Here is an 18,107-nt window from a genome sequence, read left to right on the forward strand (position 1 = left end):
CAGTTACTTATCACGCGCCGATGGCCATTTAAGGCTGTGGCAACAGCCACCATAGCTAAGTGGGTCAGAGAGATTATGCAGCAGGCAGTAATCAGCTTGGGCCAATTCGGGGCTCACTCTGTGAGGGGAGCCATGGCTTCCAGAGCTTTCGACGCGGACGTTCCACTCACAGACATTTTGAGCGCCGCGGACTGGTCGAGTGACAGCGTGTTAGGTCCTCTTATTTCAAACTAATTACATCACTGGCAGAAGCAGTAGTGCAGAGCTTTGAACAAGCATAATGCTCGCCTCCTGTCTTGACATAGAATGAAGATTCCTCATGCTAATAGCGCAGAGAGTCTTGATTCTATTAAAGACACAGAGGCGAGCATTACTTTCCCACTCTGCACATGCAGTCTATTGTTGGCATTGTTTTAACCCAATTTCGCTCAGTGGGGTGATATAGGGCAGTACATTCTCCCTTCCTAATGGTGTCTTTTCTGAATTGCAGGAGATGACCAGAAAAACGGTTGAAAGGCTTTACTTGCGGAGGAAGCTCAGGAGTTTACCCTTGTGGTGGTGAAGCCCGTGTGGGGAAGGGACAGCGATTCGTCCTTGAGAAACACGCTGGTTTGAGTATGCCGTGTTTATTGGACAGTTATAAAGTTGCAGTTCAGAGCACCCAAAGAAGAGGTGGAGCTAGTGACAGGATGTAGCCAAGAGGCGACAGACAGGAAGTTCTGTGGACTACAAAGATGGACTAGAAAAAAAGGGAAATGTAGTTTTCAAAAGAAAAAAAAGATCGAAGGAAAAATGGAAAGTTGTTTGTTTTTTCTGTTTGAAGTGTTGAAACTACTGAAGACTCGATTAAAGAAGTTGAAGCATCCTACACTCGAAACAACAGGGTCACCTGCCCACAGATCTTAGAAAGGCAACTATAATTGTGATACCCAAAGCAGATAAACCCCCAGATAAATGCAGTTCATATAGGCCAATTTCCCTCATAAATAGCGAAACTAAGTTGTTAGCAAAAATACTCGCCAACCGGTTACAGCAAGTCATAACGTCACTAATCCACCCAGACCAATGTGGATTCATGCCACGGAGGTCCACACGCATGAACACACACAGACTGCATTCTGCACTGGAAAGAACATCGGCCCTCCAGGACTCCCTAGCACTACTGGCAATAGACTTTGAAAAAGCCTTTGATTCAGTATACTTGGAGGCACTTTGGGAGATAATGCACCACATGGGTTTTGGTGAACAGTATATGGGTTGGGTTCAACTCCTCTATAGCTCCCCCGAAACCAAAACCAGGGAGAATGGATGGTCATCAATACCCTTCAAACTGGGGAAAAGGACAAGACAGGGGTGTCCCTTATCCGCAGTGCTCTTCACATTAGCAATAGAGCCCTAGCGGGGCTATTAAGAGACACACAGACGTGGAGTGACTTTCGGTAGACGGATGAATGGGAAGACACAGTATCCCTGTATGCAGATGACCTGCTGATCTACCTGAGAGAGCCAGCTGATTCCTGTCCCATAGTGACACGTCTGCTAGAGCGGTATGGGTTCGTCAGTGGGTTGCGGGTAAACTGGTCCAAGTCAATATTATTCTCGATTGGTGACGTAGAGGATGTCGTTCCTGATGACTGCCCTTACCGTGTTGAAACGAGTCACTTCCGCTATTTAGGCATACGGATCACAAAAGATCTGAATGAATATATGACCAGGAACCTTCGTCCAATTGTGGAGAGATTCACGGAGGATGTACGCTACTGGGTCTACTTTCCATTGACACTGCTAGGGAGAGCAGCGCTGTTCAAAATGATAGCCCTGCCTCGCTTCCTTTATATTCTTCAGAATGCCCCTTTGAACGTTCCAAAGCATGAGTTCCACAAGGTTGAAAGCACACTCAGGAAACTACTGTGGGAGGTGGACACCCGCGGATAGCGCTCTGCACACTTCAACGGTCAGTATGGGAGGGAGGCATTGGGTTGCCCCGTTTGCAGACATATTACTGGGCAAGCCAGATGGCTCTAATTAATGACATGTTACATGGTGCTGTAACATTACCGCACATTAGAGCTGTGACCACTGGTAGGCCAGAACTGCAACCGTTGGAATCTTTATACCAAGCAACATGCGCCACATCCTCACGGGAAATGCGGACACACACAGCGCTAATATGGTCAGAAACACATAAATACATTGGCTGGGACTGCATGTCCTTGAATAAGAGTGTGTCCTTCCCTCCGTCTTCTTCCTAACTCCATATGGGAAAATAGGAATCTCCCCGAAGTAAACAAGCTCCCCAGATGGCTGAGTTGGATACGGTTGGGTATAACAAAAGTTGGCAATGTAATAGCAGATGGCAAGCTGTTGCCCTTCGAGACCTTAGTTACTCGATTCAATCTTCCTGCTACCGAACGGTATCGACACACACAGCTACAACACGCATTACAAAATCATCTTGCGGCCCTATCCGACATGCCAGAAGGTACCCCCATGGAGAGGAACATAGCCCTGGAGCGCGTCAATACAAAGATCACCTCTGTGATGTACAGCGCAATAACCTCCTTTGCTACACCTGAATTACTAAGCCTGAAAACTAAGTGGGAGAGGGATGTGGGCGCTATCTTACCAGAAGACTGGGTCATGGTGATGATGTACCCTCGCGAAATGTCCATTTCATCTAGACTCCGCCTTATACAACTTAAGATACTACACACGATATACTACCCGAGAGTAGCACTCCATCGATGGGGCAAAACTGCGGGTCCAAACTGCTTGTGCGGCAAACAGGAGGAAGGCACTTTCTTTCACATATTATGGGATTGTCCCCATATCCAACTGTATTGGCAGCAATGTTGTGATGAGCTCTCAAGAGTATTGGGACAAGTGATCCCCAGAGACCCAAAGCTACTGTTACTGGGGGTAGAGGATGAGGGGGCAATGACACAATATGACATCATTTTTTTCAACCACTACAGCATTGATTAAAAGGAACATAGCGAAACTGTGAGGGTCTGATATAACCCTGCAATATGAGCAATGGGTTACAGACGGGAATATATGCATAGCAATGGAACAGTGAGTCTATAATGCCAGGGGATGTCTGGGGAAAACCCAAAAGATATGGGAGAAATGGGAAGATCATCAATAGACCATCAAACATTGCTTACTGCATAGCACGAAGGGACGATGTGACAATGCTGATAATATTGTGGTTCCATGTATTAATATCCCCACAAAAATATTGCCATATTTTTGCAGCGATATTAAGGCATGGAACCTGCGGGGGACACCCCCGAAACCCCTGCATTATTTTTAAAGGAGCAGGGGACACCCCCGCAACCCCTGCTCCCAAAAACCCCAAAAATGAACCCCCCAAAAATATCACCTATGGCCGTTCCAGACGACCATATATACGGCGATATTTTTGGTGGGGATAATATGTAGTAAAAACAATATTCTATGGTGATGAATGTATGTGACAGCCTTGGATCCAAAGACTCTGTGCAAGTTTTTGTTGATTCACTCCTCTAGAGTCTAATGTTGTGTTATGTAATGTTTAAAGTGGAAACTAATAAAAAGAGTTATAAAAAAAAGAAAAGAAGTTAAAACATAATGCTTGCCTCCGTGTCTTTAATAGAATCAAGACTCCCTGCGCTATTAGCATGGTTAATCTTCATTATGACATATCTGAACGTAGCCACCTTATAAACCTACACTTTTTAATTAGCCTCCAGGAGATATGCTAGTCTCATCTCTATATGCGTATGCCTGCAGTGTGAGGGTTTTCTGCAATCCAACTGTATTTTATAGCTAGGAAACGGATTCCGTCTACATGCCATTTATGCACGACTTAAGAAGGGTGTTTTTAAATATGTCTACCTGTTGTCCTTTTATTCAAACCACCAAACAATGGGCAGCCATTTTTCCATATTCTCTTTTTCGTCTAAAATACTTACCAGGTTGCATCCATTTTACCGTAAACAATTTTGGGTGGAAGGTTATGCTGCTTGCTTGACACCCGCTATCTCTTTCTTTGAGCAGGATTATTGCGCCAGCAAATTCGCCACAGTTGGATTCCATGAATCTCTCAGCCATCAGCTGAAAGTCAAAAGAGTGGATGGTGTAAAGACTACCCTTGTGTGCCCCTACAATGCAAACATGGGATTGGCCAGTGGATATAAAATCAGGTAAATGTACATGCCAATATTTGTATCTTGATCGTCAAAGAATTCCCATCGCTCACTATGGGCCTCTGACATATCTATTATATGTTGTATTAAAATGACAATCAGTGCTGTACTTCCTTCTCAGCTGGGATATATATCTAGATTGTGCCCTACGTTTTTCATTGCCTGTAGTTACCGATGTGACAGAGAGTGTCATTATCTCATCAGTCTTCCTCCTCTCAGCAGTTACTGTATGAGGTGCAGCAGAATCCAGAAAGAAGCTTATTTAGCAGCTCCCACAAAAAATGCCCCTCCCAAATTGTTATGTAAAAGCATAACTCCACCCTTTCCTCCAGATGGGTATAAATCACCTTGTGACACAGTGTGACTTTCTGCTTTTATTTCTGTCGCCATTGGGGCAAAGCCTCCTCCACTACATTGAACAGGTACATGAAGTCCTCTAAGTTCCTTTGCTTTTCTTCCTTTTTTAGGTTGCCCTTATTGGCTACATGTGTTTGTTCTCATTGGTCCTGCTAGTGGACTAGGAGAACATAGGAGTGGTTTTGCTCCAAAGCCAATATAATCCCCACTAGATGTAAGCATGGGATTCTGCTGTGAGCCATTGTGCCGACCCTTGTGCTGCCCCTGATTCCAAACACGTATGGACTCCAACAAGGGATTATATTCCTACTGGATTTGAAGTGGATAAGGATAGGGTTCCTGATGATCAAAGCTTGAGTTCCTGCTCTCTGTCTTTTTTGGTTTGTTTTTTGTTTCCATCCTAAATGAGCGAAGAACTCTTGAAAGAGCCTTTAATATACAGATTTGTACAGATTTGAACTGTCTGTTAGAAGCTATGCTCTTCTACCTACCTTTTGCCTCTTATAGTTGGTGCCTAACTATAATGGGCGTTTAGCATGGTTTTTTAATCCAAGCTAATCCGGGTTTGGAGTGACACATGCTGAGAAGACCACATTCGACTGTAGGTCAGACATGCTGCATGTCCTTGAATAAGAGTGTGTCCTTCCCTCCGTCTCCTTCCTAACTACAACACGGTTCTGCGTTTTCCTTTACAGCTTCCCAAAGTGGTCATGGGCTGTTGTGTATGTGGGGTAATGGGAGATGGTAGAGAGAGGGAGGCAGACACTTCAGACTGAAGATTGTATGTGCAAAATCTGCGTAGGCACAGGCATCATCTCTATCTAGCAATCAAGCATCTGATGTATTGATTTAATGGACATGGCTAGTGGCATAACCATTGATACAGGTGTGTTGTCATTGTTGCTTCCCTCCTTTTTGCTTCTTTTGTGATTCTTTATGAGCCAGTAACATCTAAAATCTGCCAGAGACAGGAAAAGTGGATTTTAAAAATAATGTAGCCTTATAGACCGAGGAATGGGTCATTATCGTGGGATAATGACCCACCATCATGTTGGGGGAAGGGTCATTATGCCAAGAGATAATGACCCCTCCCGAGGCTGTTAGCACTCACTGGTAGTAGCATTACATGTTTTGGAGTTTTGGTGGTGAAGTAAAACATTTTACTTTAAAATGGAGTGATTGTCTTGATAAATTAAGCATTTTCATTGCAACATGGATGAAGTGGAACAGATTTAACAAGAGCATGCATTTGGTACCACGTAAAATAAAAGTCAATGGTTTCTCTATAAGAAAGTGAAAGCATTTTCCAATGTTTTAGGTTTGTCTTTCTTGTGTTAAATATCACATTTGAGCAAAAAAAGGTCCTTGTTGAAAACAAATCTTGCCTGAAAGTTGCAATCTTGTTTCCCTGTCTGCAGCTGAAGGCAGAATGTTCAGAATGCAGCCTATACCAGTAGTTATTGACTGCACTCAAAGCACACTTCTAATTGGCTGAGAGGAGGTCAATAACCATCTCTATGTGCTAATATGATTTAAAAATCGAAGAAAACGCCTTTTAAGAAATAAAAATGCTGTTCACCAAATCTCAGTAAATATCAGTCAGGAATCCTCAGTTTATGAGATAGAAAGTTCTATGTGAGGGGCATGGCTTGGTGTCGTTGTTGATGGCAGCCTAACCGTTGCGCTCCTCTCCTTGAAGGGATAAAAAAGCTTTTTAGCCCCATTCCAAAAAAATAATAATATCACCTACCTGAATGCTGGGCTCGACAATATAACGAGGCTTCTGCTGGACAGCTTCTTTCAGCTTTTTGAAGCCTTGAAATATCCGAGGCTCCAACGTCACACGTCTTAGAGCCTGCTGAGAAGATGCAGCTTCCTGAGGCCCTCATGCGGGACATATTCATGGCGCTTGCACACTCAACGAATAAAGTGAGAGGAAGGCGGATAGTCGAACAGCTTATAAATGTCTCCTCCAAGTGGCGCTTTATGAAATATCTATTTAACAGAAATACTTTTACATATTTAGATAAATGAAGCTAGCGAGGAGATATGTGACATTTGAGATAGAGGCTTTCCTGGGTGGCATGGAATATACATGTGAAGAATTCTGTATTGAACCTGGTTTAATCCACTAAACTAAGGTTAAATAGAGGATTGGCTTAATTCTTCACAGGAAAGGTTCTATAAAAGTATCTGTTGTGCTTTAAAAGGTGATTTAAATACACACATCTGGTGTGTTACACTTCGGCTCTCCTCAGAGACCATGCGGTTGGTCTGGTGATCATATTTTCTTACTATGGTCTCCTCAAAGGGGAATTTGAGTAAAGAATCTAGACAGGTGTCACTGCTCATAAAAGACCTAAAAGTGATTCTCCAATACCTAAAGAGGCACCTATTGATTCAACTATGCTATCTATGCTTTCAGAGTTGAAAACCGTGAAGCCATTTTTGGAAGCTGCCAATATGAAATTATAACAGTTGAATGATAAATGGGCTTCTTTTGAAACAAGGATTGATGAAGTGTAAAGACGAATTAGTAATGCTTAGGATGTTTCTAACAGAGTGATTCAATTGGAAATATCTGTTAAAACTCTGCAAAAACAATCTGAACATTTGAAAACGAAACAGGCAGAATAACGTATGCGTTGTTGGTCTTCCTGAAGGAGTTGAGGGAGATGATCCTATTATATTTGTGGGAACTATACAATCCCTAAATGACTTGCTCTTCCTTGTAAGTGAGTCTTAACATTCAAAGAGCTCATAGAATTGGACCTATGAATGTCTCTGCCAGCAGAGCCAGTCTTCAAGAATACTTAAGCATATCCAGATTATTTATTTAAACAAATAATATGGAATTGCTGCAATATCTATATCTCTCAAAATGTACCAAATGCGACTGCCTCATGCAAAAAATATTTTTTTAACTTTAGACCTGCCTTTTAAGCAAATGAATGCCAAATTTGGTATTGTTCTTCCTTGATTCTTCAAAGTCGCCATAAAGGGTCAAACTTCAACATCTGAACATCCTATGGATTTAAGACTGTTCATTCAACTCCCAAAAAAGGAAGAAATTGATGCTTCAGCAAGATCTAATGATGTGAACTCAGCATCCACATCTATATAAACCAAGCTATCCTTGATATAGCTTCCACTGCCTCATCTGAGTAACTGCCCTAAAATGTATGGCTTTACTAAACATATATTGTTCTTTATTGGAGTGGTTTGGTATGACTGCCTTCATTTGTGTGACCAGGAGGACTCCCATCCGCTCCATGTACAGATCAATGGGGGGAGGTTGGAACCATGTGGGACTCCACAGGTGAGCAGTAGCATTGGCGATCTAGAGGAGTCCATCTGAACAAACTGCTGGTGGTTGGCAAGTTAGGACTTGAACCAGCATAGGACAAGGTTGCTAATCCCCAAGTGCTGAAGTAGGGTGTTCGTGAGTGCCTGGTGGTCTACTGTTTGGAAAACGGCTGAGGGGTCGAGTATAACTAGGAGGTAGGGGTGACCGTGGTTAAGGATGTCGAGGGCATCCTCGATCACCTGTATAGTTGCTGTATTTCTGCTGCATCTGAGTCTGAACCCAGATTGGTAGGTTTGGAGGAGATTGTTGGTGTCCATATGTTGCTGCAGTTGCGTGGTGTAGGATATTTTGTATAGATTTGGGGTCTGGCGGTATTTTCTTACCGCCAACAGAAAAGTGGTAATTTGGTAATAACTTGTCCTTGCATCTCGATTGGGTTTGGCCTTACCTCCTTCCAGTGACCAAGGGAGTCATTCCGAGTAGGGCGTTAAGGGTTAGCGGTCACCTGTAACGAGACCTGTGCCGTTAAACCCTTACCGCCCTATTCCGAGTTCCCTTTGCGGGTTGGTACTTAATGCTTGCTTTTAGCAGGCGTAAAAAAACGAACCCGCAAAGTGACTTTGAAGGTAATTACGGTACCGTAATTTACGGTACCGTAATTATCTCCTTCCCCATTCCCATTAAGCCCTATGGGGGCAAAAATGGGAATGGGGAAGGGCCCTGGTGAATGGGGAATTACTGGTCCCTCCAACCTTGGAATGGACCGGTAATTACTCCATTCACCAGGCCGGATTTGGGACGAGTTGGGAGGCAACCATGCAGCTAATAGCTCCATGGTTACCTCCAAACTCAAAATGAGGGCCCATGTTTTGTTACACTATATTGGGTAATCTAGTAAAATACACTATCAGTGGTCATTTCTGGTGGTAAATTACTTTGTGGTAAATTACTTAGTGGTGAGCATAATTTTCCTGTTCTATTTATGACCCCATCATATACAAAATCCTCCTTATTCTTATAATATTATTGTGATCTATAGAGAGCCTCGGACCTACATTCAGAGACACCACAATTTCACACATAGGGCATCATCAACAACCTGTGATGTTATCACTGATTTATCTACATCAGTGAACTATGCTTCCATAGGCTTCATTACTGATTCATTACTGGTTCATGGACCCCCAGTAATATATATTATATTATATTCCTCCAGACACCATACACTGGGGAACATATGCATACATCTATTTATCACCACTAGTTCTGTCTATTATTCCATCTTATTCTGTCTGTTATTTTATATACATGGGAGAAATGACAAATGTACTACCTAAAAATAAATCTTCCCCGTGCCACAAATACTATTCCAAATGCCCCAAGAAGAGAGAAAAACAAAAACTCTCTACACAATCTGCTTTTATATTGTTTGTATTATAAACAGTTGCAATTCAAAATAACATCTTACCAATCACATCGTGTGGTTATCTGTAATACAAAAACAAGAAGAGAAACAATACAGATACAGAGCATAATTCATTTTACAACATTATCATACAGCAAATTAAATGCAGGGGATTTCTTTTGGCTACTCCAGCTACATGACATTTTTAAATTGCTATTGTTCATTCGCACGAAAGCACACTGTGAACTCCTCACTTCAACTTTGGCGGCTTACCAAAAATGTATAGTTTTCTTCCCCAGACGATCTTCTTTTAAAAGAGCGAGCTCAATCAACAGGGGTTACCTTTGTAATCTCAATGGGCCTCATTACGAGTTGGACGGTAAGGGGTTACAGTTACCGGTAATAGCGCCGGTGCCGGTAATCCCTTACCGCCCAATTACGAGTTCCCTTTGCGAGTCCCTACCATAACGGCTGGTTCGTACCAGCCGTTAAGGTAGGGACCCGCAAAGGGACCTTGGAGGTAATTACGGTACCACAATTTGCGGTACCGTAATTACCACCTTCCCCATTCCCCATGAGCCCTATGGGGCAAAAATGGGAATGGGGAAGGGCCAATGGTGAATGGGGAATTACCGCCCCGCCAACCTTGGAATTGGTGAGGTAATTCCACCATTCACCATGGCGGATTCCGGTGTCAGCCATGGCGCTAACAGCGCCATGGTTAACACCAGACTCGTAATGAGGCCCAATGTCTGATATGCACGGTGAAAATTTCCAAGCCAGTGCCAAGACACCAAGATCATCCGTCTCTCGAGCCCAGCAAAAGCTAACTGAACTTTCCCTCTGTTATTCTTACCCCAGCAACACTCTGCACCGTCCCATTCTGCTTACGTGGCAGAACTGCAGATATACTTCCTTCCAATCATCTTAGCAGAAAATGTATTCTGTTGACACCCTCATGTCCCAAACAATGGTAGCTTCAGATTATAATAATTGTATCTTTTCCGATTTCCTGCTGCCTTCCTGCTTGCTGCATTCAGCACAGCAAGAGAAACGAAGAGAGAAAAATGCATGTTTAAAAACGAATTTCAAAATATGTATTTTCACCTCACTTTGTACATGGGACTACATTATAATGTTAATGAGTTAGTATTAGTGATTAGTACTTGTTAATTAAGTCAGTTAGTAAGATACATAATGTAGTCTTCTATGTATGAGGCATTTCAAGGAAGAGAAAAAAAAATAGTGCACTTTTAAACCTGCAGCTTGTCTCCATCTGCATACTCGTATATTATGCTAGCGACCTAGGACTGGCTATATGTGTATTCCACATTATTGCTGTCAATAGAACGCTATCACATGCAGTGAGGCGCTATACTTCAAAGCACTATAAATTATGAGGCGCTATACTTCAAAGCACTATAAATTATACTACATTATCCCTCCTTTTCTGACAATTTGGCAGTGGTCCAAGCCACAATTGGAGGAAACCCAACTTGCACTCCTCTTTTTAATTCCATCACAGAAACTCAAAAATATGAATGTTCAAGTTTTTCACAATAAATTACTGTTTAGCCATCATAAAATCAAAATTCATTTCGAATGAGTCCATTAGTTCTTATAAAATACTGTACATATTTCTTCTCAACTGAAGTGTCCATAGTCCAATTTTTTTTTTAATCAACAATTGAAGTCAATTATAAAACAATGAAATGAAATAATAAAGATGTGGAACTCCATACTTCCAGGATGCATCCGAATTAATGCACCCACAACGTTGCCGATCCAGTCAAATATTCTTTCTATATTTATGTCAGATATGTCCCGACTAGCAACATCACATCATCTGCTTCCTCCTTTGAATTCTTTCATCCTGGCACTCTTGGATGTTTTTCCATAGGAGTCATCTCTTTTGGCATCCCGGTTACTTTGTCTTCACCTCCACCCGGAGGCAGGCATCACTTGATCTTCATCCCGTGGATTCCAGGACTCCATCATCTCCCGTGTCATGTGACCTCTGACCTAAAAGACAGGTTAGTGATTCTAAATCAAATAGAAAAGAAACAGATTAAGTATATAGCACAATGCTAATTTCACCCTTTTACCAAAAATAAAATGTACTTCGCCCATTCTCTTTCGCTTTCTGAAATACTTCAAAGCACTATAGATTATACTACAGTGGCTACTGCTTTCTCGATGATCTTACCTAGATGATGGGGTGATAGTTACCTAGGTTGTCGGGATCCAGAGTGGGTTTCTTTAGAAGAGGGAGGATGTGTCCTGTCTTTAGGGTCGATGGGAAGGTGCCCTGAGTTAGGGAGCTGCTGATGATCTCCAGGTAGAGAAGGAGAGCTTCTGCGGGGAGGGTCTTGAGGATGGATGCTGGGAGGATGTCGCCTGAACACAACGTGGCTTTGAAGGCAGCCAGGGCTTCTACCAGGTCATCTGTAGAGAGTGTCTTGAATGTTGTCCACGGTGTGGAGACTTCATATGGAACGATGTGAGGTAGGTCTGTGGATGCAAAGCTGGTGTCTATGTGCTGGCGAGTCTTGCAGATTTTGTTGATGGAGAAGGTGCTGATGGCAGTGGATTTTAAGATGGAGCGTGGTATGGCAAGGTTGGGTAGCAGGTTGAGGTAGTGCTTGACTGCTTTGAAGAGGGCTCTGCTTTTGTTGTTAGCTTCTACTATGGTGTTCTGATAGTAGGAGGACTTGGCTGTGTTGATTAGTTGTTGGTGGGTTGCTCAGAGTTCCTTGAGGAGCGCCTGGACAGTTGTGATCCTGGATCAGTGCCAAGTTTTCTCTTGTTTCCTGTTGACTCTTTGCTGAGGTTGAGTTCTTGTGTGTACCAAGGTGCTAATGGTTTCGGTTTGCAGGTGCGTTGTTTCATAGTTGTGTGTCGGTCAATGGAGGCTGAGAGGACGATGTTGAGTACTTCCAGTAGAGAATAACAGTTTGGTTGGGGGAGTTCAGTCGATGTGAGATGGAGGTTGGCGAGGTCTTCCATGAGGGTTTCCGCTGGGAAGTTCTTGAAGGACATGAATGTTTGGTGGGTTTCTGCTGGGATTGCTTGACTGGGGTGGTGTGCAGGATGTTGAAAGACATGGCCAGGTGGTCATCAGACCAGTCAAGCGGGAGAGTGGAGATGTAATGGAGGGAAGGCAGAGCAGTGACGATTAGGTTGATTATGTTACCTTTTTCGTGCATTGGGTCTTTCGTGTGCTGTGTGAGGCTGAGTGTGTCGAGAAGGCAGAGGAGAACTTCCTTCATTGGTTTGGTGGCCTTGTTGCCTGGGAGGTTGAAATTGCCTAGGAAGATGTTGTTGGCATGCGTGAGGGTCATGGTAGTGACCAGGTCAGTGAAGTCTCTGATGAAGGCAGTGTTGGGTTTTGGTAGTCAGATGAGATGGAAGGTGACTGTGTCCGTCGGGGAGATAAGAAAGTGGCAGGCGAGGACATCAAACAAGCCAATGTTGTCAACTTCAAGTGTGGTGCCTGACCACAGGGTCTTGTGGATGACTGTGAGGCCTCCGCCTGTCTTGTTCAGCCACTCTCTGTGTTGGATGCTGTAGCCGTCGGTGACAAGGACGTCTAGGATATGGGTAGAGGTGGGTATCAGCTAGATCTCGGTGATGAAGTTGGCATCAATGTTGTGTGTAGTGATGAGGTCAGCGACGTTTGCTGCATGGCTGCTAGCTCTGTGGATGTTGGTGAGCATCAACTTCCGTGTTGTGGACGGTGAGGGGGTGATGATAGGCTTGAGGCTGACGTGGGTGAGGTTGCTGCATTGCGGAGGCCATGCCTTAGAGGAGGGGCAATGTCATTGATATTGGCATTGCCTGATGATGGTGGGGATGGTCTGTGGGGAAGGAGGGAGAAAACACTTGACGGCACATGCTTATCAATTGTCTGAGCAGGGGTTCGGCTCTGGGTCCTCCCTGTCTGAACAGGTCCAAACAGGAATTGCCCTTTTCTTCATCTGCTCTTCAGAAAAAAACAGGACTAGATAAGCACCTACAGATTGGAATGAGTCAAGATGTCCAGTATGCCTCCACCTCCACCTCTGACTCCACCTCTGACTCCACATCTGACCAGACAAATACAGTCTCAGTTGGGAAGAAAGATGCTGGATCAACTGCTGCCTCGTCTGGAGATAGCAGTTCTGCTGCTAGAATGGGCCATCATCCTGCAATTCCCTTCAGGAGTTCAGGAGCGTGTTGGACATTGCCATAAAGGTTAAACAATGGAAATATCTGCACGTTACACATATACCACCACATTTTATATATGGTATAGAAACTTACAGTGAAAGTCACATCACACTTTTATTGCCATGTTTACCAATCTGTTGTATTACATGTTTTATTTCAAGTATGAGAAAAGGGCGTACTTTATAAATCCCCAGCATTTCACTCTCTGCATGTAAAATTAAGTTGCATTACAACCAACATGTGATGTGCATGCTTAAAGTAATGCAATTGACTCTTTCAGACACATCTACCGTTTGCACCTGCCAAGAGCAGTCACCCTCAATAGCAATCTGTTCTAAATGCCTCTTGCAATTGTTAAATACATGAGGCAATGACACTTTCTCCCATATATAGTAGAAAAGTAAAACATGCCGGCAATGTTGCCTGTGATTTACTGCTTACTGTTCCCCTACATGAATAAAGAATTAGGACAACATAGAGGGAAGCGTTTGCACAGAATTGCAACACCCCACACCTAAAATGTTACCCTTTTATACACAAAAATGTCCACGAACACAAACAATTAAGCATTTGCCTTGAACATAAAGTTACTAGACTTTGAATGTATACAAAATGATTGTTATACTCACAAATATAGAAGCAAACATGATTTATTAAAACATTACAACCATAACAAGTGTCTCTACACATTAAAACAAAACAACAAAGTATACATTTGTCTGATAAACACCTAACACAAAGATGAATCATCACTATGTGCAACTAAAACTGAAGCAGGAGTAATAATATTAAACTCATGTGTCATAGTAGCGGCAGGGGTAGAGCTATATTGATTGTCTTCTTACATCTAGGCTCCCATAATAGTTGGGTTGCAGAATAGTTTCCCAAATGTGTCCTTCACAATGATTGTTATTTTTAACTGTCGCTTATATTTCTCCACAAACATTCAACAATGATTCTACTGTTTACTACAATTGACTCAGTCTCTCTTCCATTTACAATAATTCTTACTTAATTCCTTCCATCAATCCTTCCTTCATTGTATTGACAATTGTTCTTAATGTAGCTGTTTAAAACAAAGAAAATAATGCACATTACCAATTTCTATATTAAACAATTGTTACATTATGTTGTTATAAGCTTGCTTTATTAAAACATATCTAAAAACGAGTATACCAATTGAATGCACTGTAACCTACATACTAGTTCTCCAAGTTTAAGGGACAAAGCTAAACCACTCCTTAAAGTCAAAGATCACCCAGCACTAAATATATCCTGATGTTATATACTTTTATAAGTATTACACCTTGCAGAAAAATGTATTATTATTTCTTTATATACTTATCAAGCGCTGAAACCCACAAGCATCAGGGCACCACACATAAAACAAGACATACAAACAATAACAAATAGCAAGTAGTAGATCAAGGGTAGAGCAGAGGAGACCAAGACCAAGAACAGATTCAGATTCTTCATATTTCTCAAACAACAAGGTTTTAAGTTGTTTTCTGAACACTAAGTAGCCGGATGTTACTTGAATATCGAATGGCATATCATTCCAAAGATTAGGACTGAGGGAATAGAAAGATTTCCCCTTGCCCTCGACAAACTCTGGGACAAGAGAGCAGTGCTTGGGAATTGGACCGAAGGGAACGAGTCGATTTATAGGGCTGGCTGGCTTCGCCAAGATAGAGAGGAGCTTGTGCATTCAAACATTTACAAACCATACAGAGTACTTTGAATTTGGCTCTTGCCTTCTCCAGAAGCCAATGCAAGCCCTTCCTATTATCAGAGATATGATGTCTGCGATTTATGCCGAAGATAGTTCAAACCGCATCATTTTATACTGCTTGCAATTTTTTGAGTGTTTTTTATCAGAAATACCAACGCCACAGACTGTTACAATAATCCAATTTGGTGAAGACGACTGCTCTAGCAATTGTGGCACAGTTCTTTTCAGACAGATACGGGTGAATATGTCAGAGCAACCTCAAATGAATGCATGTGGAGCTCACCGACACACTAGTCTGGCTACCCAAAGTCAGCGAAGAGTCTAGTATTACACCCAGGGTCTTGACCTTTCAAAGAGTATTGCTGGTACAGCCTTCAACACAAAACCAATTGTACTCCTGTTCTAGCTTGACTAATTTCTGCTCAGAATCCACCAAAATCAGCTCATTCTCAGCACTATTTAAACACATCCAGCCACAACCCATGTAAGATTTAATAATTCTGCAGGTGGTATTGATCTTATCTTGGTCGGTAATAAAATCACCAGACAGTTCAATCAGTAGTTGCGTATCAGCCACAAAGTTAGTAAATAGAATATTATGTACGGACAATAGGTCAAAAAGTGGTTTTATATATATATTTAAAAAATATGGTGATAGACAGGCACCCTAGGGGACTCCACAAATCAGCGCCACCTCCTCCTCTGACATTTTACCTCCCCAGCAGATCTTAAACAACTTGTTTGACAAGAATGATGAAATACATGATACAGAGTTGGCAGACAATCCTAGGTTTTCGCTTAATCTATTCGGCAGAATCTTGTGGTCCAAGAAATCAAATGTGCCGAACAATCCAACAGCATAAGAATCCCCATCCGTCCCCTGTCAATGATGTCAAACATCTGCGACTAAAGGTCAAGCAGAGCCGACTCTGTATCATGTCCAGGACCAAATCCTGACTGACGATGGTGTAAAATATTATTTTCTTCAACATATTTCTGAAATTGGCATGTAGCTTTTTTGTCCACCACTAAGTAAAAACAAAACGTTTCTTATGGGCCGATAGTTATTCGGATCAGATGGATCGAGGTGAAGTGTTTTTAAAAGTGGTGTAACTTGAACATGTTTAATGCTTTCTGGCACTGAATAGTGCAGAAAGGTAGCTTTGATAAATCTAGTCAAGAAAGTGGCAAATATTTCCAAAAATGTAAGAACGATCTTAGCCGGATTTGCATCATTAATAACCGTGGTAGGGCGCATGCTTCTAAGGGTGGAAAGCATGTCCTGCACCGCAATGGGTTTTGAGACAAATGGGTTCTAATCAGAGGGATCAACTAAGGTACCTGTTGAGCACTCAGATGTATGTTAATGTTAAAGGATATTTGTACCGCGCACTATCACCACCGGAGTGGTCCCCTGCCGCTCTGGTGGCTCTGAAAAAAGGGAGGGGGGGTGAGTTAGTGGGAATAAGCTGGAAAAGTGCAAGAGAGCAGTGATGTGCTGTTGGCAGCCTCAGCCCGGTGGGTCTGTTGGCTGGGTTTGGGGTGTTTAACGGTTGGTAGTCGTCATGTGCTTTTGTGCGAGTCTATGTGTGGTTTGTTTTGTTGTTGCAGTGTAGTGAAGTTTGTGCGGATTGTTGTGTGGTAGGCTTGTGGTTGTGTTTGGTTAGCGTTTCAGAGGTATATGCAGAGGGGTGAAATTGTTAGTGGATCGGTTAATTGGCATTGCTGTCCTTGCAATTATGTCTAGGTGTGATGCTTGCTATCATTCACTATTCCATCTGAGTTTGGCACTTGCTAATCTTCAATATCCTATCTAGATGTGAGTCAGGCTAGTGATCACGATTCCATCTCATTGTGGCACTTGGAAACAATCACAGTTTCATTTAAATGTGGCGCATGCTAACATTCACATTTCTATCTAGATGCGACGCAGGCTAAAGTTAAGAATTCCATCTAAGTGTGGCACATGCTAACATTCACAATCCTATCTAGGTGTGACGCAGGCTAAAGTTAAGAATTCCATCTAAGTGTGGCACATGCTAACATTCACAATCCCATCTAGGTGTGACGCGGGCTAAAGTTAAGCATTCCATCTAAGTTTGGGGCATGCTAACATTCACATTTCTATTAAGATTCGATGCAGGCTAAAGTTCAGAATTCCATCTAAGTTTGGTGCATGCTAACATTCATAATCCTATCTAGATGTGACGCAGGCTAAAGTTAAGCATTCTCTCTAAATTCATCTAAGTGTGGCACATGCTAACATTCACAATCCTATCTAGGTGTCACGCAGGCTAAAGTTAAGCACTTTTTAAACTTATCTAGTTGTGACGCCGGCTAGTGTTTACGATTATGTCTAGATGCGACGCCGGCTGATGTTCATGATTACCTCTAGGTGTGGCGAGTGCTAATAATCACAATTCCATCTAAGTGTGGCATATGCTAATAATCACAATTCCATCTGAGTGGCATATGTTAATAATCCCAATTCCATCTAAGTGTGGCATATGCTAATAGCCACAATACTATCTGAGTGTGGCACATGCTGACAATTCAATTCTAACTAGATGTGACATAGGCTAATGTTCACGATTTCATCTCTAAGTGTGGCACATGCTAACATTCACAATGTGGCGAGTGCTAATAATCCCAATTCCATCTAAGTGTGGCATATTTTAATAATCCCAATTCCATCTAAGTGTGGCATATGCTAATAGCCATAATTCTATCTGAGATCTGAGTGTGGCACATCCTGACAATTCCATTCTACCATTACCAAGAAACTCTGCTCGTTTGGTATTGACTATTTTTTCTCTAGCCTTTTGCATCTTATTCTTAAAATGATCTTGAACTTTGATGGAATCTTGAATGTTAGGGGAAAAAGAATCTCCCATTTCTATAGGGCAT

At 42.4% G+C, this 18,107-nt stretch overlaps 1 protein-coding gene across 1 annotated transcript in view; it reads left to right on the plus strand.

Moving 5' to 3' along the window:
- Nucleotides 1-18,107, plus strand: part of LOC138580607 (retinol dehydrogenase 10-A-like) — a 210,051-nt gene that overhangs the window by 105,278 nt on the left and 86,666 nt on the right. Inside the window, exon 3 of the mRNA XM_069651275.1 lies at nucleotides 4,042-4,187. Within this exon, the coding sequence (XP_069507376.1) occupies nucleotides 4,042-4,187 (146 nt within the window). The remainder of the gene's footprint in view (nucleotides 1-4,041; nucleotides 4,188-18,107) is intronic.

This window comes from Ambystoma mexicanum, chromosome 3p, assembly GCF_040938575.1.
Source record: "Ambystoma mexicanum isolate Mex_15411 chromosome 3p, UKY_AmexF1_1, whole genome shotgun sequence".
In the NCBI taxonomy this organism is placed as follows: Eukaryota; Metazoa; Chordata; class Amphibia; order Caudata; family Ambystomatidae; genus Ambystoma; species Ambystoma mexicanum.